Source organism: Trachurus trachurus (genome assembly GCF_905171665.1).
Source record: "Trachurus trachurus genome assembly, chromosome: 1".
NCBI lineage: Eukaryota > Metazoa > Chordata > Actinopteri > Carangiformes > Carangidae > Trachurus > Trachurus trachurus.
The window spans coordinates 27,610,235-27,629,099 of NC_139891.1; the positions used below are offsets into that span (position 1 = coordinate 27,610,235).

General features: G+C 42.0%; 1 protein-coding gene across 1 annotated transcript; it reads left to right on the forward strand.

The window, feature by feature from the left end:
* Positions 1-768: 768 nt before the first annotated feature.
* Positions 769-12,727, forward strand: LOC310993334 (myosin heavy chain, fast skeletal muscle-like). Its single transcript, XM_083981657.1, has 41 exons — positions 769-829; positions 975-1,015; positions 1,480-1,701; positions 1,780-1,923; positions 2,020-2,176; positions 2,264-2,291; positions 2,374-2,479; positions 2,568-2,660; positions 2,747-2,810; positions 2,892-2,990; positions 3,077-3,180; positions 3,300-3,438; positions 3,525-3,643; positions 4,383-4,532; positions 4,632-4,802; positions 4,899-5,199; positions 5,427-5,491; positions 5,589-5,676; positions 5,857-5,974; positions 6,064-6,187; positions 6,458-6,598; positions 6,692-6,943; positions 7,038-7,280; positions 7,365-7,541; positions 7,615-7,760; positions 8,445-8,535; positions 8,632-9,021; positions 9,121-9,247; positions 9,332-9,450; positions 9,534-9,730; positions 9,980-10,163; positions 10,280-10,445; positions 10,528-10,652; positions 10,741-11,049; positions 11,155-11,358; positions 11,457-11,582; positions 11,671-11,841; positions 11,939-12,043; positions 12,146-12,241; positions 12,336-12,467; positions 12,628-12,727. The coding sequence occupies exons 3-41, from the start codon at positions 1,495-1,497 to the stop codon at positions 12,646-12,648; spliced, it is 5,799 nt and encodes a 1,932-aa protein (XP_083837783.1). The 5' UTR covers positions 769-829; positions 975-1,015; positions 1,480-1,494; the 3' UTR covers positions 12,649-12,727.
* The last annotated feature ends 6,138 nt before the right edge of the window (positions 12,728-18,865 follow it).

The following is an 18,865-nucleotide window of genomic DNA, read 5'->3' on the forward strand; positions in this document are numbered from 1 at the left end:
AAAAGCGCAAAATAATTCAATTAACACAAGATTAAAATTAAGATTTACCCAACTCCACGGACATGTCAATATTCCTGAAAAAAATTGAGAATATTTTGGAGTCATGGTTAATGAAGTTTGGCTAATATCAGAATTTTATCTCAAAAACGGAATTTTTGAAAACATTTTGAATTCTGCTCTCATGGGAACAACTGCAGTCAATATTAGAGTGGCATTTTTAAACACCAGATATTTTCTTATGATGAAAAACACTTATCATTAAAAACAAATCACCAACATTTCCATGCTGTCAAGATGCATTTTATATATTATCAGATTTTTGTTTAGAAAACAGAATTACTGACATTTTGACAACTTTTGAAATCTGCCTTGACAACTGCTGCCTGGCTGGTGACTCCCTGAGTCCATGACCCACTCCGTCCATTGCTGTGCAGCAGATATAATTACCCTTGCATCAGAATGGTCTCTGGATGATCTGTAACAAATTAATAATAAACAGGGCAATTTCATTAGGGTCCTCGTTGAGGATGATGCTGTTGTCCCCCGAGCCCCAATTAAATTTAAGAAAAATGTTCTTTCATCAGTACAAGACAAAACAAAAAGCCCCTAGAAAGCCTTTCAGTTTGCTTCAAGCCACACTGGTCAGCAGGAAGGAGAGGTTAATTATGATGGATGATAAAACAGCCAATAAAGGCATTATGCCACAATTTGTAAACCACACCACATGTTTTATGTGGCCCGTTATAACTTTTGCAGCGTACACAAATCTGACCTTATAAAAGGATACTAAGAGGACGGAGCAGAACACCCTTGATAGCCCCTCATACTGGTAAGATCATCCTATAACTGTTCTGGAGAATATCAATGTTTTCATTTTAATATGTCTTTAAAATATCAATTGGTTAGATATATTTTGGAACAAATCTTCTCTTTAAACGTATCTCTGTGTCTGAAAATATGTACTATGTTTTTAGGATTGTGGAACATAACAACATTTTGACAGAGAGAGGGTCGGGTATGAATATATTTTGAATTTGATGCATTTCATATGAAACATTTGATTTAAAGAAGTTATTTTTGGATGTTCAACTTAAAGCAGAAGTAAGCGATCCGGTGGTTTTGGCTAACTTCTTGTCAGCCGATGGAGTTAGCAGTCCCCGCCCTCGTCCCTACGTCACCACATTCACGCGCATCCCTTGGCTGCACACACAGAGAGGACCGCCCCTTTATGCCGTTCTCTCTCCTCATTGGATAAAGGTTGTAGGATACAAGGAAAGTTTTCTCCTCGGCTTACAGCAGAGCAGAGTGACTGACAGACCCGTGTTTCAGACCAAACACTCTATATAAGTGATTCCCGTCGGAAGATAGAACTATTTAAGACTTATATTAACACAAATATTCTGCTTACTTCTGCTTTAATGAGCTGCTGTAAGAAAAAAAAAGTGCATTAAAATTAATAATAATAATTTTACCTCACAGACATAAACTGCCACCATGAGTACAGACGCAGAAATGGCCATATATGGCAAAGCTGCCATTTACCTCCGTAAGCCAGAGAGGGAGAGAATCGAGGCTCAAAGCAAACCCTTTGATGCCAAGGCTGCCTGCTATGTGGTTGATAAGACAGAGCTGTACCTGAAGGGAACAATCATCAAGAAAGATGGTGGCAAAGTCACCGTCAAAGTCCTGGACACCTCGGAGGTTTGTATCATAAATTCAGAGTCATGCTATATGAATTAAATGTGATCAGCTCTCAATGTGACCAACGGCCTGTTGCAGGAGAAGACGGTTAAAGAGGATGAAGTCTTTCAAATGAACCCTCCCAAGTACGACAAAATTGAGGATATGGCCATGATGACCTATCTCAATGAAGCCTCTGTCCTGTATAACCTCAAAGAGCGTTATGCAGCATGGATGATCTACGTAAGACAATCTGCCAGATGATACACACAATACTGAAAATGATTATACTTGTAGGAAACATAGATTTAACTGTTTTATCTCTATGATCACTTTCAGACCTACTCTGGTTTGTTCTGTGCCACCGTGAACCCCTACAAGATGCTCCCAGTGTACGATCCTTCAGTTGTGACTGCCTACAGAGGCAAGAAGCGTATGGAGGCTCCACCCCACATCTTCTCTGTCTCTGACAACGCTTACCAGTTCATGTTAACTGGTACGTCCTTTTCAGTATAAAATGTGTTAGTATGAGGTTTATGTTGTAGAAATAGGTGCTTAATTCCTTTATTTTGTGACTTAACAGACAGGGAGAACCAGTCTGTCTTGATCACGTAAGTTTCATTTTTGTTGATGTTTTTTCCAAGATAATCAAATAGCTTGATCAAACTCTTATAAGTCTTTGTTTATACCTAGTGGAGAATCTGGTGCTGGAAAGACTGTGAACACCAAGCGTGTCATCCAGTACTTTGCCACAATCTCAGTTGGTGGTGGCGAAAAGAAGAAGGAAAGCAAAATCCAGGTATGTCACAATGAATGTATATGCAGTGTGTAAAGTATCTCCACAAGAAAAAACATATCTTGATATGATTTTGTCACTTGGATAATAGGGGTCACTGGAGGATCAGATTATTGCAGCCAATCCACTGCTGGAGGCCTATGGTAATGCCAAAACTGTGAGGAATGACAACTCATCTCGTTTTGTAAGTATGGGGAGATGTCTACAAGAAAAAATTCCTCTTACACCTTGCCAATATCAAGAGATTTTAACAACTGCTGTCCCAAACAGGGTAAATTCATCAGAATCCATTTCGGCACAACTGGCAAACTGGCTAGTGCTGATATTGAGACATGTAAGTAACAATACTAAAAGTGAATACAAATGATTGGAGTTGAGAATTGTCCAGTTTGTGATTTAAGACCCACATTTGCAGATCTGCTGGAGAAGTCTAGAGTGTCATTCCAGCTCCCTGATGAGAGAGGCTACCACATCTTCTACCAGATGATGACCAACCACAAGCCTGAGCTGATTGGTAAGCAGATGCACAATGTTTAATGTACTCAGAGATTTGATTGAAAAACACTCTTATCGAAACTTACCCCATCTTTTCACCTGCAGAAATGTCACTCATCACAACAAACCCCTACGACTTCCCCATGTGCAGCATGGGTCAGATCACTGTGGCCAGTATTGATGACAAAGAGGAGCTGGAAGCCACTGATGTCCGTGATCTTCATTGTTAAAATCTTTACAATAATTTGCATGTTAATGATCAAAATTGCGTTCTTAATGTGTTTTGTAAAGTGATTACGTATTCTGATGACACTTTTTGTGAACACAGAATGCCATTGATATCCTGGGCTTCACTGGTGAGGAGAAGATGGGCATCTATAAATTGACTGGTGCTGTGCTTCACCATGGTAACATGATGTTCAAGCAGAAGCAGCGTGAAGAGCAGGCTGAGCCCGATGGCACAGAGGGTGAGTATTTATGATAATTCATGAAAAATTCGGATGTAACAACAGAGATTCTTGTCAAAATTGTAAAATCACCTAACTGTTTTCAGTTGCTGACAAGATTGCTTACCTGTTGGGTCTAAACTCTGCTGACATGCTGAAGGCTCTGTGCTTTCCCAGAGTGAAGGTCGGGAATGAGTTTGTCACCAAGGGACAGACTGTGCCGCAGGTAAGTATTATAGATAGATAGATACAATAGATTAGATAGATTAGATAGATAGATAGATAGATAGATAGATAGATAGATAGATAGATAGATAGATAGATAGATAGATAGATAGATAGATAGATAGATAGATAGATAGATAGATAGATAGATAGATAGATTCTCTTTTCTTAATGCCCAACCCCAACCGGGTAAAGTCATGTTTGAATCTGGTATCTGTTCATGTAGCCATGACTCCATGAAACACATTATACTGCATTCTTTGTGTTCCCTCCGTGTCTTGACGAGTGATTCCATCTATTTTATTTACTAGGGACCTTACGTTCCCTGTGATGATAATGGGGATGCAGAGTTTAAATCTCCTTTTTTTTCAATCTCCGTTTAACACCCGTTCTACAGCCTCTCAGTCTCCTTCTCAGCTCCTATGGGCTTTAGTCAGCTTCATAGTGATCAGCTGATCTCGTGTGTATGAGATGCCGGCCGTGCTCCATGCCTTCTAGTACCAGGTGTAGCCTGATTAAGATTAATAAAACGCATACGCATCTTGGCGAATGCCAATTTTCCTATTAAAACAAACATACTGTTATACTGATTCCAGGGAATCAGTATAACATCAAGTCCATGAAAGACCAAGAAATGCAGTGCAGTTTATCCCTATTTTTAATGACTTTTATAGATGAAATGATAAATACATTGACTTGAGCAGTATTACCCCTGAAGTCATTTTTATGTTGTTATTTAGGTGAAGAACTCAGTGACTGCCCTGGCCAAGTCTATCTATGAGAGGATGTTCTTGTGGATGGTCATCCGTATCAACCAGATGCTGGACACCAAGCAGCAAAGGAATTACTTCATTGGTGTGCTGGATATTGCCGGCTTTGAAATCTTTGATGTAAGCTTCATTCACTGCATTTCAGCCTACAATACTTTTCATGACAGAATCCTTCTTCTTGCCTGTAAAGGATTAGGCTGACTATTTCTCCTCTAACAGTTCAACAGCATGGAACAGCTGTGCATCAACTTCACCAATGAGAAACTGCAACAGTTCTTCAACCATCACATGTTCGTCCTGGAGCAAGAGGAATACAAGAAGGAGGGTATTATCTGGGAGTTCATTGACTTCGGTATGGACTTGGCTGCCTGTATTGAGCTTATTGAGAAGGTACAGTTTAATTTCCGTGATTCTATCCAAAGAGATTCCTCTGAATATTTAACCACAGCATCAGTTCATGGTATATCTCCTTCTGCTTTCTTCAAGCCTATGGGCATCTTCTCAATCCTTGAAGAGGAGTGCATGTTCCCCAAGGCCACTGACACATCCTTCAAGAATAAGCTGTATGACCAGCATCTTGGCAAAACCAAAGCCTTTGAGAAGCCAAAGCCAGCCAAGGGCAAGGCTGAGGCCCACTTCTCCCTGGTGCATTATGCTGGCACTGTAGACTACAATATCGGTGGCTGGCTGGACAAGAACAAGGACCCACTGAACGACTCTGTCGTGCAGCTGTACCAGAAGTCCCCTGTTAAAATTTTGGCTGCCCTGTATCCGCCTGTTGTTGAGGGTATGATATAGAATTCATTGCAATATTCTTAAGTATATTTCAAGACTATATGTACTATAAATGCTAAACTAAATTTAACATGTGCCCCTCAGTCAATGTGAGGGTCTAAGGGCAGAGGATGTTGTTATGATGCCATGTAAAGCCCTTTGAGACAAACTGCTTGTAAAAAATGGGCTATACAAATTGAATATTAAGTGTAACAAATCTTCTGCACTAATTATCAATAGAGATCGGCAAGAAGGGAGGCAAGAAGAAGGGTGGCTCTATGCAGACTGTGTCTTCACAGTTCAGGGTAAGGTTGACATTATATACTGAAAAATAACATAACATTTAACTTTAAAAAAATGCAAGTGGTAGATTTCATGACAATTACTATTTTCCATCTATAGGAGAACTTGGGCAAGCTGATGACTAACTTGAGGAGCACCCATCCTCACTTTGTGCGTTGTCTGATTCCCAATGAGTCCAAGACTCCAGGTACAAAAACACAATCTCATTTGTGTTTTTTATTGTATTTGTAAGGATCCCCATTAGCTGCGCTCTAGAGCACCGCTAGTCTTTCTGGGGTGTGTTTGTTTTGTTTAGGGATAATGTTGCAAGACGTCCAAATAATAACAATTTATTCACCATACTAATGGCCAAATCCTTCTTCCACAGGTCTGATGGAGAACTTCCTGGTCATCCACCAGCTCAGGTGTAACGGTGTGCTGGAGGGTATCAGAATCTGCAGGAAAGGTTTCCCTAGCAGAATCCTCTATGGTGACTTCAAGCAGAGGTATATAGTTTATTAAATATAGGTTAATAATTTAGTTTCATTTAAGACAAGGTAAAGAAAATTCTCACACTCACAATCTCTCATAACAGATACAAGGTACTGAATGCCAGTGTCATCCCTGAGGGCCAGTTCATTGACAACAAGAAGGCATCAGAGAAGCTGCTTGGATCAATTGATGTTGTTCACGATGAGTACAGATTTGGACATACCAAGGTAGGCACCAATGACTATTTACCAATGAAGATAGATTTTTACATTAGAAATACATCTAAATGAACTACCTACTTAATGAGGATAGGTTTTTACATTAGAAATACATCTAAATGAACTACCCACTTAATTTAAATTAGGTTTGTGCAACAGCGGACCATGTGCCAAAGGAGAAGTGACATAGATGCAGAGCAGCCGTCATGTTGCCATTCATAAAACACCTTAAACCATCTGGGGTGCCTTTAAGTTAACATGTATTGTCTGTTTATTCAGGTGTTCTTCAAGGCCGGTCTGCTGGGTACCCTTGAGGAGATGAGAGATGAAAAACTGGCACATCTGGTCACCATGACTCAGGCTCTCTGCCGTGGATACCTCATGAGAAGGGAGTTTGTGAAGATGATGGAAAGAAGGCATGTTGGAAAAAGCTACTTACGACACACACATGACAAAGTCATAGTAGGAATAATGACGATTTCCCTATAACACAAACCTCTTCTCTGCAGGGAGAGCATTTTCACCATCCAGTACAACATCCGCTCCTTCATGAATGTCAAGCATTGGCCATGGATGAAGGTGTACTACAAGATCAAGCCTCTGCTGAAGAGTGCTGAAACTGAGAAGGAGCTGGCTAATATGAAGGAAAACTATGATAAGATGAAAACTGACCTGGCTGCTGCACTGGCCAAGAAGAAGGAACTGGAAGAGAAGATGGTGTCTCTTGTGCAGGAGAAGAATGATCTGCAGCTCCAAGTGGCATCCGTAAGTACATGTGAACAGATGGCTGTGATTTTTGATGTTTTCTGAAACAAGAGTTTGATGTGCTAACAGAGTGCATTCATGCAACATGATCTAGGAAGGAGAGAATCTGTCAGATGCTGAGGAGAGATGTGAGGGACTCATCAAGAGCAAGATTCAGATGGAGGCCAAACTCAAAGAGACAACTGAGAGACTGGAAGATGAAGAGGAAATCAATGCTGAGCTTACTGCTAAGAAGAGAAAGCTGGAGGATGAATGCTCTGAGCTGAAGAAGGATATTGATGACCTGGAGCTTACCTTGGCCAAGGTGGAAAAGGAGAAACATGCCACTGAGAACAAGGTTTGTCAACACCAATATCTCCATTAGATAAAGGAAAATCAGCACAATAGCTGTTTAATAACAAAATCTTTCTTGCAACCATAGGTGAAGAACCTGACAGAGGAGATGGCCTCTCAGGATGAGAGCATTGCTAAGCTGACCAAGGAGAAGAAAGCCCTCCAGGAGGCTCATCAGCAGACTCTTGATGACCTGCAGGCTGAGGAAGACAAAGTCAACACTCTGACCAAGGCCAAGACCAAGCTTGAACAGCAAGTTGATGATGTAAGTTTTTAAAGACTTGGCAAAACTAGACCTTTCATGAACATATTAATAATTTTTTCATATCAACGTGCAGCTGGAGGGTTCCCTGGAGCAAGAGAAGAAACTGCGTATGGACCTTGAGAGAGCTAAGAGAAAGCTTGAGGGTGACCTGAAACTGGCCCAGGAATCCATCATGGATCTTGAGAATGACAAGCAGCAATCTGATGAGAAGATCAAAAAGTAAGAGATGGATTTTCTTCTCTACTTAAAGGTATTCAGAAAAGAAAATTGATTTTGAGCCCACTATGGGTCTTAAAATTTGTGTAATCACCCATCTATCAGACGACCAAACTTTGTGCAAAATTCTATTTTCGAGTAAATCCGGGGTGAAAGTGGGGTAGTTTTTTCCCGCATTGGATAATGCAGGGGCACGAATTAACTAAATATTATCAATCAAACGTCTGAGAAAAGCGAGGAGACTCGTCCACCACCACCGACACAAACTGTCCTCTGTCCCTACTCCACTCTCCTCCTCCGGATCCCTGCGGTCTATCACTTAGCCTCGCTAGCTAAGTTAGCAAGCTATAATGTAGCAAGCCTACTAGGTAACAGTTAGTTACATTACCTAAACACACTCGCACACACACACACACACACACACACACACACACACATACACACATACACACACGGAGCTCGGTCCCGAACCAAACATTGAATATCCCGCCTGCTCGATAACAACCAATCAAATTTGTTTTCCTCACTCGGGTAAATTCGTGCTGCAACTCGTGGAAACTTGTGGAAGGAGGCGCGACAAACAGGACAAACGGTCATTTCTGAACACCTTTAAAAAGAACTATTACCTTTGTTGAGACACTCATTAGGTTGCATACTCATACACTGCATTTTTTAAAATTCACACAGGAAGGACTTTGAAACCAGCCAGCTCCTCAGCAAGATCGAGGATGAGCAGTCAATGGGTGCTCAGCTCCAGAAGAAGATCAAGGAGCTTCAGGTAATGACACTGATAGAATGTATTGGTGCATACCTTTGGTATGTTTTATTCTTATGTTCACTGTTAACTGAAACACAACATGTTTACATTAAACAGGCCCGTATTGAGGAACTGGAGGAAGAGATTGAGGCTGAGCGTGCTGCTCGTGCCAAGGTTGAGAAGCAGAGGGCTGACCTTTCCAGGGAACTTGAGGAGATCAGCGAAAGGCTGGAGGAGGCCGGTGGTGCCACTGCTGCTCAGATTGAGATGAACAAGAAGCGTGAGGCTGAGTTCCAGAAGCTGCGTCGTGACCTGGAGGAGTCCACTCTGCAGCATGAAGCTACTGCTGCTGCTCTTCGTAAGAAGCAGGCTGACAGTGTTGCTGAGCTGGGAGAGCAGATCGACAACCTCCAGCGTGTCAAGCAGAAGCTTGAGAAGGAAAAGAGTGAATACAAGATGGAGATTGATGATCTCTCCAGCAACATGGAGGCTGTGGCCAAATCAAAGGTAATTGAGATATTAAATTGCAATCTGATAAATAGATTAGTATAATAACTGAGGGATTCATGAATAAAACAATTCATTTCCATTTTTTCTCGACTCAAGGGAAATCTTGAAAAGATGTGCCGTACTCTTGAGGACCAATTTAGCGAACTGAAGACCAAGAATGATGAACATGTTCGCCAAATCAATGACATAAGTGGACAGAGAGCACGTCTCCTGACAGAAAACGGTTTGTTTAACACACTGTTTACCTACAGTAATCTTCAGTGTACAACGAAGACACACTAATGTTTGATGATCATTTTTAAACTAGGTGAGTTTGGCCGTCAAATTGAGGAGAAAGAGGCTCTTGTCTCCCAGCTGACCAGAGGCAAACAGGCCTTCACTCAGCAGATTGAGGAGCTGAAGAGGCAGGTTGAAGAGGAGGTTAAGGTAAGAAAATTTAACATCTGCCCTGGTTTTATTTGATGCCATTTAGACATTTGGTGCATTCAAGCATACATTTCTTCCACTAGGCCAAGAATGCACTTGCTCATGGAGTGCAATCAGCTCGCCATGACTGTGACCTGCTGAGGGAACAGTTTGAGGAGGAGCAGGAGGCCAAGGCTGAGCTGCAGCGTGGAATGTCCAAGGCCAACAGTGAGGTGGCTCAGTGGAGAACTAAGTATGAAACTGATGCTATCCAGCGCACTGAGGAGCTTGAGGAGGCCAAGTGAGTACCCCTCAGACAATGAAATGAAAGACATTGGTGTCAATAAGCATATAAATCAAAGTACTTTCTTTGCATTTTCTAAGTAAAACTTGACACTACAGTAATGGTAACTGGTCTTAACATAGGGGCTGTTTAATCGAAGAACAATAACATCTAACACTATATCTAACAAAAATATCTGTAAATAGCTCTAGTAAATTTAAGATTTTTAAGGACTGACAAGAAAATGTAACATTTTTTTTTCAAAAGGAAAAAGCTGGCTCAGCGCCTTCAGGACGCTGAGGAGCAGATTGAGGCTGTGAATTCCAAGTGTGCCTCTCTGGAGAAAACCAAACAGAGGCTCCAGAGTGAGGTTGAGGATCTCATGATTGATGTTGAGAGGGCTAACGGACTGGCTGCTAACCTGGACAAGAAGCAGAGGAACTTTGACAAGGTAATAATGTTAATCTTGTGTGGTCAGGTCAAATTGTTTACAATAAAAATATGTTTTTTGTGTTTGTTTTCATTTTAGTACATAACTAATGAAACCATATTAATTGTGTCACTCAGGTGTTGGCAGAGTGGAAGCAAAAGTATGAGGAGGGTCAGGCCGAGCTTGAAGGAGCTCAGAAGGAGGCTCGTTCTCTAAGCACTGAACTGTTCAAGATGAAGAACTCATATGAGGAAGCTCTGGATCACCTGGAGACCATGAAGCGTGAAAACAAGAATCTGCAGCGTAAGTTCCTGCCTCATTGCATTGGAAACTAGGTTTAAATTTTGAGGCTTACTGATTACTAACCACACGTGTCTCTCTACAGAGGAGATCTCAGATCTGACTGAACAGATGGGTGAGACTGGCAAGAGCATCCATGAGCTGGAAAAGTCCAAGAAGCAGGTGGAGACAGAGAAGACTGAGATCCAGACAGCTCTTGAGGAGGCTGAGGTACATTTTTTATCTGAGGAGATAAAAATCTGCATACTGTGAAAGATATCAAGGCAAGGATGAACATTTTATTTGTTGATGTCAATAGGGAACTCTGGAACACGAAGAGTCTAAGATCCTGCGTGTCCAGCTGGAGCTCAACCAGATCAAGGGTGAGGTGGACAGGAAGCTGGCAGAAAAAGATGAAGAGATGGAGCAGATCAAGAGGAACAGCCAGAGGGTGATTGACTCCATGCAGGGTACTCTGGATTCTGAAGTCAGGAGCAGGAATGATGCCCTGAGAATCAAGAAGAAGATGGAGGGAGATCTGAATGAGATGGAGATTCAGCTGAGCCATGCCAATCGCCAGGCTTCTGAGTCCCAGAAGCAGCTGAGGAATGTGCAGGGACAGTTCAAGGTATTGTTGTCATGGTGCTGCTGCACAAACTACAGTACAGTGAGTGGATCCACAAAAGGTGTCAATCGTGTTAAATCTAAATATTTTAATATACTTTTTAACTAGGATGCCCAACTGCACCTTGATGATGCTGTCAGAGCCCAGGAAGACCTCAAGGAACAGGCTGCTATGGTGGACCGCAGAAATGGTCTTATGGTTGCTGAAATTGAGGAACTTAGAGCTGCTCTGGAACAGACAGAGAGAGGACGCAAGGTTGCTGAACAGGAGCTGGTGGATGCCAGTGAGCGTGTTGGACTTCTGCACTCTCAGGTGATAATCATTTCAACAATTTAAAAAACAAATAAGGTTTAATGATGCAAAAATGAGGCATGTTATCACCTAAAAAAAATTCTCTTTAAACCTCTCAGAACACTAGCCTTCTGAACACCAAGAAGAAGCTTGAATCTGACCTGGTTCAGGTCCAGAGTGAAGTTGATGACAGCATTCAGGAAGCAAGAAATGCAGAGGAGAAGGCAAAGAAGGCCATCACCGATGTAGGTTTAAATTTAATTTGGTCATAGTACTACTCCAGTTAAAATGTGTTTTTTATGAGACTTCTAACCCCAATTTTATATTCTCTAGGCTGCCATGATGGCTGAGGAGCTGAAGAAGGAGCAGGATACTAGCGCTCACCTGGAGAGGATGAAGAAGAACCTGGAGGTTGCTGTTAAGGACCTGCAGCACCGTCTGGATGAGGCTGAGAACCTGGCCATGAAGGGTGGCAAGAAGCAGCTCCAGAAACTTGAGTCTAGGGTACAACAGTCATGCTAATATTTTGCAAGTTGAGCAGAAGTAAAAAGATACACAAAAGACATTTTAAATATTGCATACATTTTCCTGTTTTCTGAAGGTGCGTGAGCTGGAGACAGAGGTTGAGGCTGAGCAGAGACGTGGAGCAGACGCTGTTAAGGGTGTCCGCAAGTATGAGAGGAGAGTGAAGGAGCTCACCTATCAGGTAAAGCTGTGATCACATTTAACATGTACAGTATAAATCCATCCAATATCAGTTTCCTTCTCATTATAACATGTACAATGTAATGAATATTTCATATTACAGACCGAGGAGGACAAGAAAAACGTTGCCAGGCTGCAGGATCTGGTCGACAAGCTGCAGCTCAAGGTTAAGTCCTACAAGAGGCATTCTGAGGAAGCGGTAAGGGCAAAACATGTATTTGAAAAATTCAATGCACAGTATATATGCTGGCCTTTTTGTAAATGTAAACACTTTACAAAATATTCTATTCCAGGAGGAGCAGGCCAATGTTCATCTGTCCAAGTGCAGGAAGATCCAGCATGAGCTGGAGGAGGCTGAGGAGCGTGCTGATATTGCTGAGTCCCAGGTCAACAAGCTCAGAGCCAAGACCCGTGACTCTGGCAAGGTAATGGAATATAAAATATCTATCAAAGCCCATGCTCCAGTCTATCATATCAAATTCATGACACCCTTTCTGAAAATGAATAATGTACTCAGAGTGTGATATTAATGTATGAAAATATGTACTGCAAACTATTCATCCATTGTCTTCTTTTTCTTTACAGGGAAAAGAAGCAGCTGAGTAAAGCACCCTAACTGATTGGCTGTTTCTATTCATATAATATGAAGTGAACTAGTCCAAATAAAACTGATTATCATGTTAAATTGCTGTCTGTGTTAATTTGAACTCATTCTTTTATGAGAAAGGGTAATTATCAGATTTGGGTCACAGGTAGATATCATTCCACAGTTGACACTGGAATATCTGACTAATATCTGTAAAAAACACAAAAAACCCCCAGTTTGTTTTCACATTTTAATTGTAAGAATTCATTTTTACCATTGAAAAACACCATTTACATTTAAATTTTATATAAAATAAGGTTTGTGCCCCTGTACAGAGCTTTTAACTGGATACGCAAAAGTCTCTGGTTTCTGCTGATGTGTCTCTGTTACCTACAACAGCAAATGAGCCCATCAGTGTGAAGATAAGCTATTTCTAAGTAGTCTAATTCTATACCTCTGGAAGGCATGGTCGGGTTGGACCACTGATGAAACGATATGAATAGATACATTACGCTGCAAAAAAAAAAAAGTCCCGTCTTCTTTCTGACGTTTCCAAAACAAATCTACACGCGCCGGCCAGACAAACGTCTTCATGACAGTGGGAAATGTAGTCTTCATTCCGGCAAAACACCACCGCTTTTGTCCACAGGGGCTGCCAAAATCAACACTAAATGAAAAGTCTGTACAGGGGCTTGAAAATCAACTGTGTAAATTATAAAAAAAACTGTCCCGGAATTACTGCATAAATACAGGTTTTATCAACAGTAAAAGACTGGCAGCTGCAGTTACCAGAACTTGACCATAAAAATGACAGGCAGACATTTTACACTGTAACAGTAAAAGACCACTAGTACCGATTTTAATTATTGTTTTTGAGTCCATTATGTTATGTAAATCTGTACATTTTAACCCCTAAAACAGAAACAAACAAAGCCTGCCTGTGGAGCAAATGCAGAATTTCTTTTTGTTATGAGACAAGCCCCACCTCCTGAACGTGGCTATGTAAAGAGGATGTTTATATTCGATACGCTGCACCACTGGCCCCATCTAGGGGCCGAACAAAGTATTGGAATTTGCGATAGTTCTACTTAACACTAGAACCGCCAACATTCCATGTACTCCTAGAACCGCCAAGAGGTCATTTTGACCTGCATTCATTCTAATGCAAAAATGGTAAATGGACTGCATTTATATAGCCTTATACATTATATAGCCAGCCAGACACACATTTCAAAACACTTTATAGTAATGCTTCACATTCATATACACACACATATTTCAAAGGAGGTTAAATCGAAAGCAACTGGACTTAGTTGTTTGTCTAGGAAGACGTTTCACCTCTCATCCAAGAGGCTTCATCAGTTCATGTACGCAGCTGACCAGGCTGGGACTGGTCCAACTATCTGGTGTGGAGACTCACTATTTAACCTCTTGTGTGGGCGTTTCACAAGGGTGATGATGTCACTGGTTCCCTTTTGTGCTCCAAGTGCCAACGACAGTCGTTGGAGTGACAGTCGTTGGTGGGAAGTTGGTTTCGACTTCGTTAGTGCCCTATTGTGTTCTAACGGCAGTCATTGGAGTCACTTGCCACTTGTGAACAGTGGTTGTTCTTTGAGGCTAGATGGTTGAGTCTCCTGGGAAGGGATGAAAGGGCAGCATTGTAAATTGGAGACAGGTGGTGTCTCAGACCTCCTCCCCTGTTGAGGGACGGTTTTTCTACTTTTACAAAAATGGCTTCTTTAACTCCTCTTTCAAACCATCTGTCCTCTCTGTCTAGGATTTGGACATTGCTGTCCTCAAAGGAGTGGGCTTTCTCCTTGAGATGTAAATGAACAGCAGAGTCCAGTCCTGAGGAGTTTGCTCTCCTGTGTTGGGCCATGCGTTTATGCAGTGGTTGTTTTGTTTCTCCAATGTAGAGGTCTTTGCATTCCTCGTTGCATTGGACTGCATACACCAGATTGCTTTTGTGGGTGTGTGGTGTTCTGTCCTTGGGATGTACCAGTCTCTGTCTGAGTGTGTTGCTGGGTTTGAAATACACAGGGATACGGTGTTTGTTAAAGATCCTCCTGAGTTTTTCTGATACTCCAGACACATATGGAATGACTATGTTTTTTCTCTTGTTTTGTCTTTCTTTCTCAACCACTTTGCTGGTTTTCTTTCTGGAAGCAGCTGCAGTTTTCACAAAGGTCCAGTTAGGGTAACCACAAGTTGTGAGGGCGCCTCTCAGGTGCTTGTGTTCTGCCCCTTGGGCCTGTGAGCTGGTGGGCACGTTATCAGCTCTGTGTTGCAAAGTTCTGATAACACCAAGCTTATGTTCCAGAGGGTGGTGAGAGTCGAAAAGTAGATATTGGTCTGTATGTGTGGGTTTTCTGTATACCCCAATGTGGAGGCTCCTGTCCTTTTTCATATGGACGTCACAATCTAAGAAAGGCAGACTATTGTCCTTGACATCCTCTCTGGTGAACTTGATGTTTTTGTCCACTGAGTTAATGTGTTCGGTAAAAGCTTGCACTTCTTTGGTTTTGATTTTAACCCATGTGTCGTCCACATACCTGAACCAGTGGCTCGGTGTTGTTCCTTCAAAGGAGTTTAAAGCCTTGTTCTCTACCTCCTCCATGTACAGATTTGCCACAATAGGGGATACTGGTGAACCCATGGCACAGCCATGTTTTTGTCTGTAAAATTTGCCGTTGAACTGGAAGTATGTGGTGTTCAGGCATAAATCCAGAAGCTGGCAAATATGTTCGGGTTTGAGTTTTGTTCGGTTTTGCAGGGAGTTGTCTTGTGTGAGACGTTCTCTTACTGTGGCCGAAGCCTCCATAGTTGGAATACAGGTAAAAAGAGAAGTCACATCGTAGGATACCATAGTGTCATCTGGTTCCATTTGTATGTCCCGGACTTTACCCACAAAGTCTATAGAGTTTTGGATGTGGTGTGGGGTGTTTCCCACCAACGGAGCCAAGATATTGGCAATGTGTTTGGCTATGTTGTAAGTGACCGAGTTTATGCTGCTGACAATGGGCCTGAGCGGGGACCCTTCTTTATGGATTTTGGGGAGTCCATGTCGTTGGCATTTGGAGCACAAAAGGGAACCAGTGACATCATCACCCTTGTGAAACGCCCACACAAGAGGTTAAATAGTGAGTCTCCACACCAGATAGTTGGACCAGTCCCAGCCTGGTCAGCTGCGTACATGAACTGATGAAGCCTCTTGGATGAGAGGTGAAACGTCTTCCTAGACAAACAACTAAGTCCAGTTGCTTTCGATTTAACCTCCTTTGAAATACTATGACCTGGACAAATGAGAATATGCACCGGCTCATACACACACATACTTAACAAAAAATAACAATAGTCGTTGCTAGGCAACCAAGATAGACGACTCATTAATTTTCAATTTTTCGAACAGTGCGTGTATATAAACATTTTCAAAATTGTTACAAATTTCTGAATTCATGTCCATTTCTCATGAGGGCAAGGGACTGTCATTGTTATGTTCAATGTTTATGAGTAATGTTCATTTGTTATCTGTTTGACACTGTGTTTAACTGATTGACAACTTTCTAATATCTGAACTCATGTTGTGTTGTGGGATGAGGTCAAAATGATCATTTGACCCTTGTTTACTGTCAGGATGAGATGTGATGATCCAGAGGTTCTTATTCAGTCTTTTAACAGTTATTGTTTAGCCATTTTAGATGAAGTGGCACCTGTGAAGTCCAAATTTGTCTCCCAGAAAAAGCACAGTCCCTGGTTCAATGACTCTACCCAGAGTTTTAGAAGAAAGTGTCGAAAAGTAGAGTGCTTATGGAAATCCACTCATCTTGAGGTGCACAGGCTTCATCTAAGAGAACTCAGGGCCTCTTTAAATTAAATGTTGAAAACGGCCAGAACCCAATATTTTTCGAAGTTGATATCCTCAAATAAGAACAATCCCAGAATCTTGTTTGATACCATCAACTCCATTGTTTCTCCCACTACCCCCCACGTCCCTGTATTTTCTAAAACAGACAGCAATGACTTCCTCCATTACTTTGTTAATAAGATAAGAGGCATAAGGTCTAGCATCCCTCCATCAATTTGCCTCAATGTTGTCTCTGATCGGTCTCCCCCTCATATTAGGTCCTTCTTTAAACCTGTGACACTACAGGATGTCACTGCTCTGCTTTACAAAATGAAACCCACATCATGCCCTACTGATGTTCTCCCTACTGTGCTGCTTAAAAAAGTCTTCGACTCAACTGGCCCCTGTATCACGGAGTTAATTAATTCCTCACTTTCAACAGGTGTGGTTCCTAGCTTTTTTAAACATGCTATTGTGGAACCCACACTCAAAAAGCCCAGTCTGGATCCATTACAGCCAAAAAACTACAAGCCAATTTCTAAATGGCCTTACATGTCCAAACTACTAGAAAAAACTGTAGCGAAGCAACTCACTGTGTTTTCGGAGAAGCATGAGGTCTTGGACACATTTCAGTCCGGTTTCCGTAATAAGCATTCCACCGAAACTGCACTCCTCAAAGTCTCCAGTGACATCTTGATGTCAGCTGACTCTGGTGACCACACAGTCTTGGTTTTGTTAGATCTATCATCAGCATTTGATACAGTTGACCACAACATTTTGATTAATAGACTTCGTGATTTGGTTGGGATGTCTGGTTTGGTTTTAAAGTGGTTCTCCTCTTACCTTTCTGAGAGAAGTTTTAGTGTTTCTGCAAATCATATCATGTCTGAAACCACAGGGCTGTCATGTGGGGTACCTCAGGGCTCTGTCCTAGGACCTGTTTTGTTTCTCTTATATCTACTTCCCCTTGGACAGTTAATCAGACAATTCAAGAACATTTCATATCATCTTTATGCTGACGATATCCAATTGTACTACTGTTCGTTCAAAGCGACTGAGTTACACAAACTGTCTTCCTCTACTAACTGCTTGTCAAGCATCAAGCAGTGGTTGAGTGAGAATTACCTACAGCTGAACTCAGATAAGACAGAGACATTAATCATCGCCCCCGATAGCAGTATCCCGCAGATCAAGCAGTGTATTGGTACCTTAGGCTCGTCTGTCCTACCTAAGATCAGGAACTTGGGCGTTACATTTGATACAGCGATGTCCTTGGAGCACCACTCAAAACTATTAACAAAAAACTGCTTCTTCCAACTAAGGAACATCTCTAAGCTAAGAACTCTGGTGTCAAAGGCTGAATTGGAAATGATTATCCATGCTTTTATCTCGTCTCGTTTAGATTATTGTAACAGTCTTTTTACTTGTTTTAACTCATTGAGTGCCAACCACGTAATTTCTCGTTTTTCGTTCCCATGCGTTGAGTGCCGAAAACGTAATTTTACGTTTTTTGCTTTTTTTTTAAATTATGAAAATAGACACTTTAATACACATTATATGTAAATTTGGGGACTCTACGACGAGGAGAACTGAAATAGATGACGATCAAAGTCACATGACAGCTCATGATCTGGAAGTTTTTATCATAACTCGGCTTCTGCAAACGAGTTCTGCATGCAGATGCAGCGCAGCTGCCCCGCAGCTGCTCCGCTCTCACCCGCGCTGCTGCTCCAGCTGCTCGAGCTGCTCGGAGCTGAACCAGGAAGCTCTCAGCCGACAGTCCACCCGGTCTTCAGCTGGAGCAAGACCGTGTCCTCCCCAAAGTCCTCCCGCGGTAAAATCTGATGGTCTCTGGACCAAAGCAGACCGGCATCACCGACCCGAACCACAGAAGGACCGCGACCACCGGCGGGACCGGTCTTCCCGAGCCGCGGTGGCCGACTGACCCTCATGCTCCGCGGGGAGAAGCTGTGACACGGCACGGTGCGTCTGTGTTATTGTTGTTTAGTGGCGCCCCCCCCGCCCCCGATGGTGGTTTTGTGAATAGAACAACAACTGTTGTATATATTTATCTTATACGAGCCCTTTGATCCAGAAATGCGAGTGTCAGAAGAGCGACAGACACAAACAGCGCACCTTTCATAAAAGACGCTCTATCTCCTTTTCTAGAAAAAAAGGAGGGATTTTGGTGAAACCCAGCCATGTTTAGCTTGACTTTTCTCAGGAACAGAGGCACGTAGAAACAAACGGTTTGTGGCCACTTGAAGCATTAAGGTAAACCTTTCAATTGAGCCACAGTATGTGTTGGTGGCAATAATATAGAATACACTGTGGCTCTACATAAAAAGTCAAAAATGGTCTAAATTGCCGGTACACTTGACTAAAACTTTGGA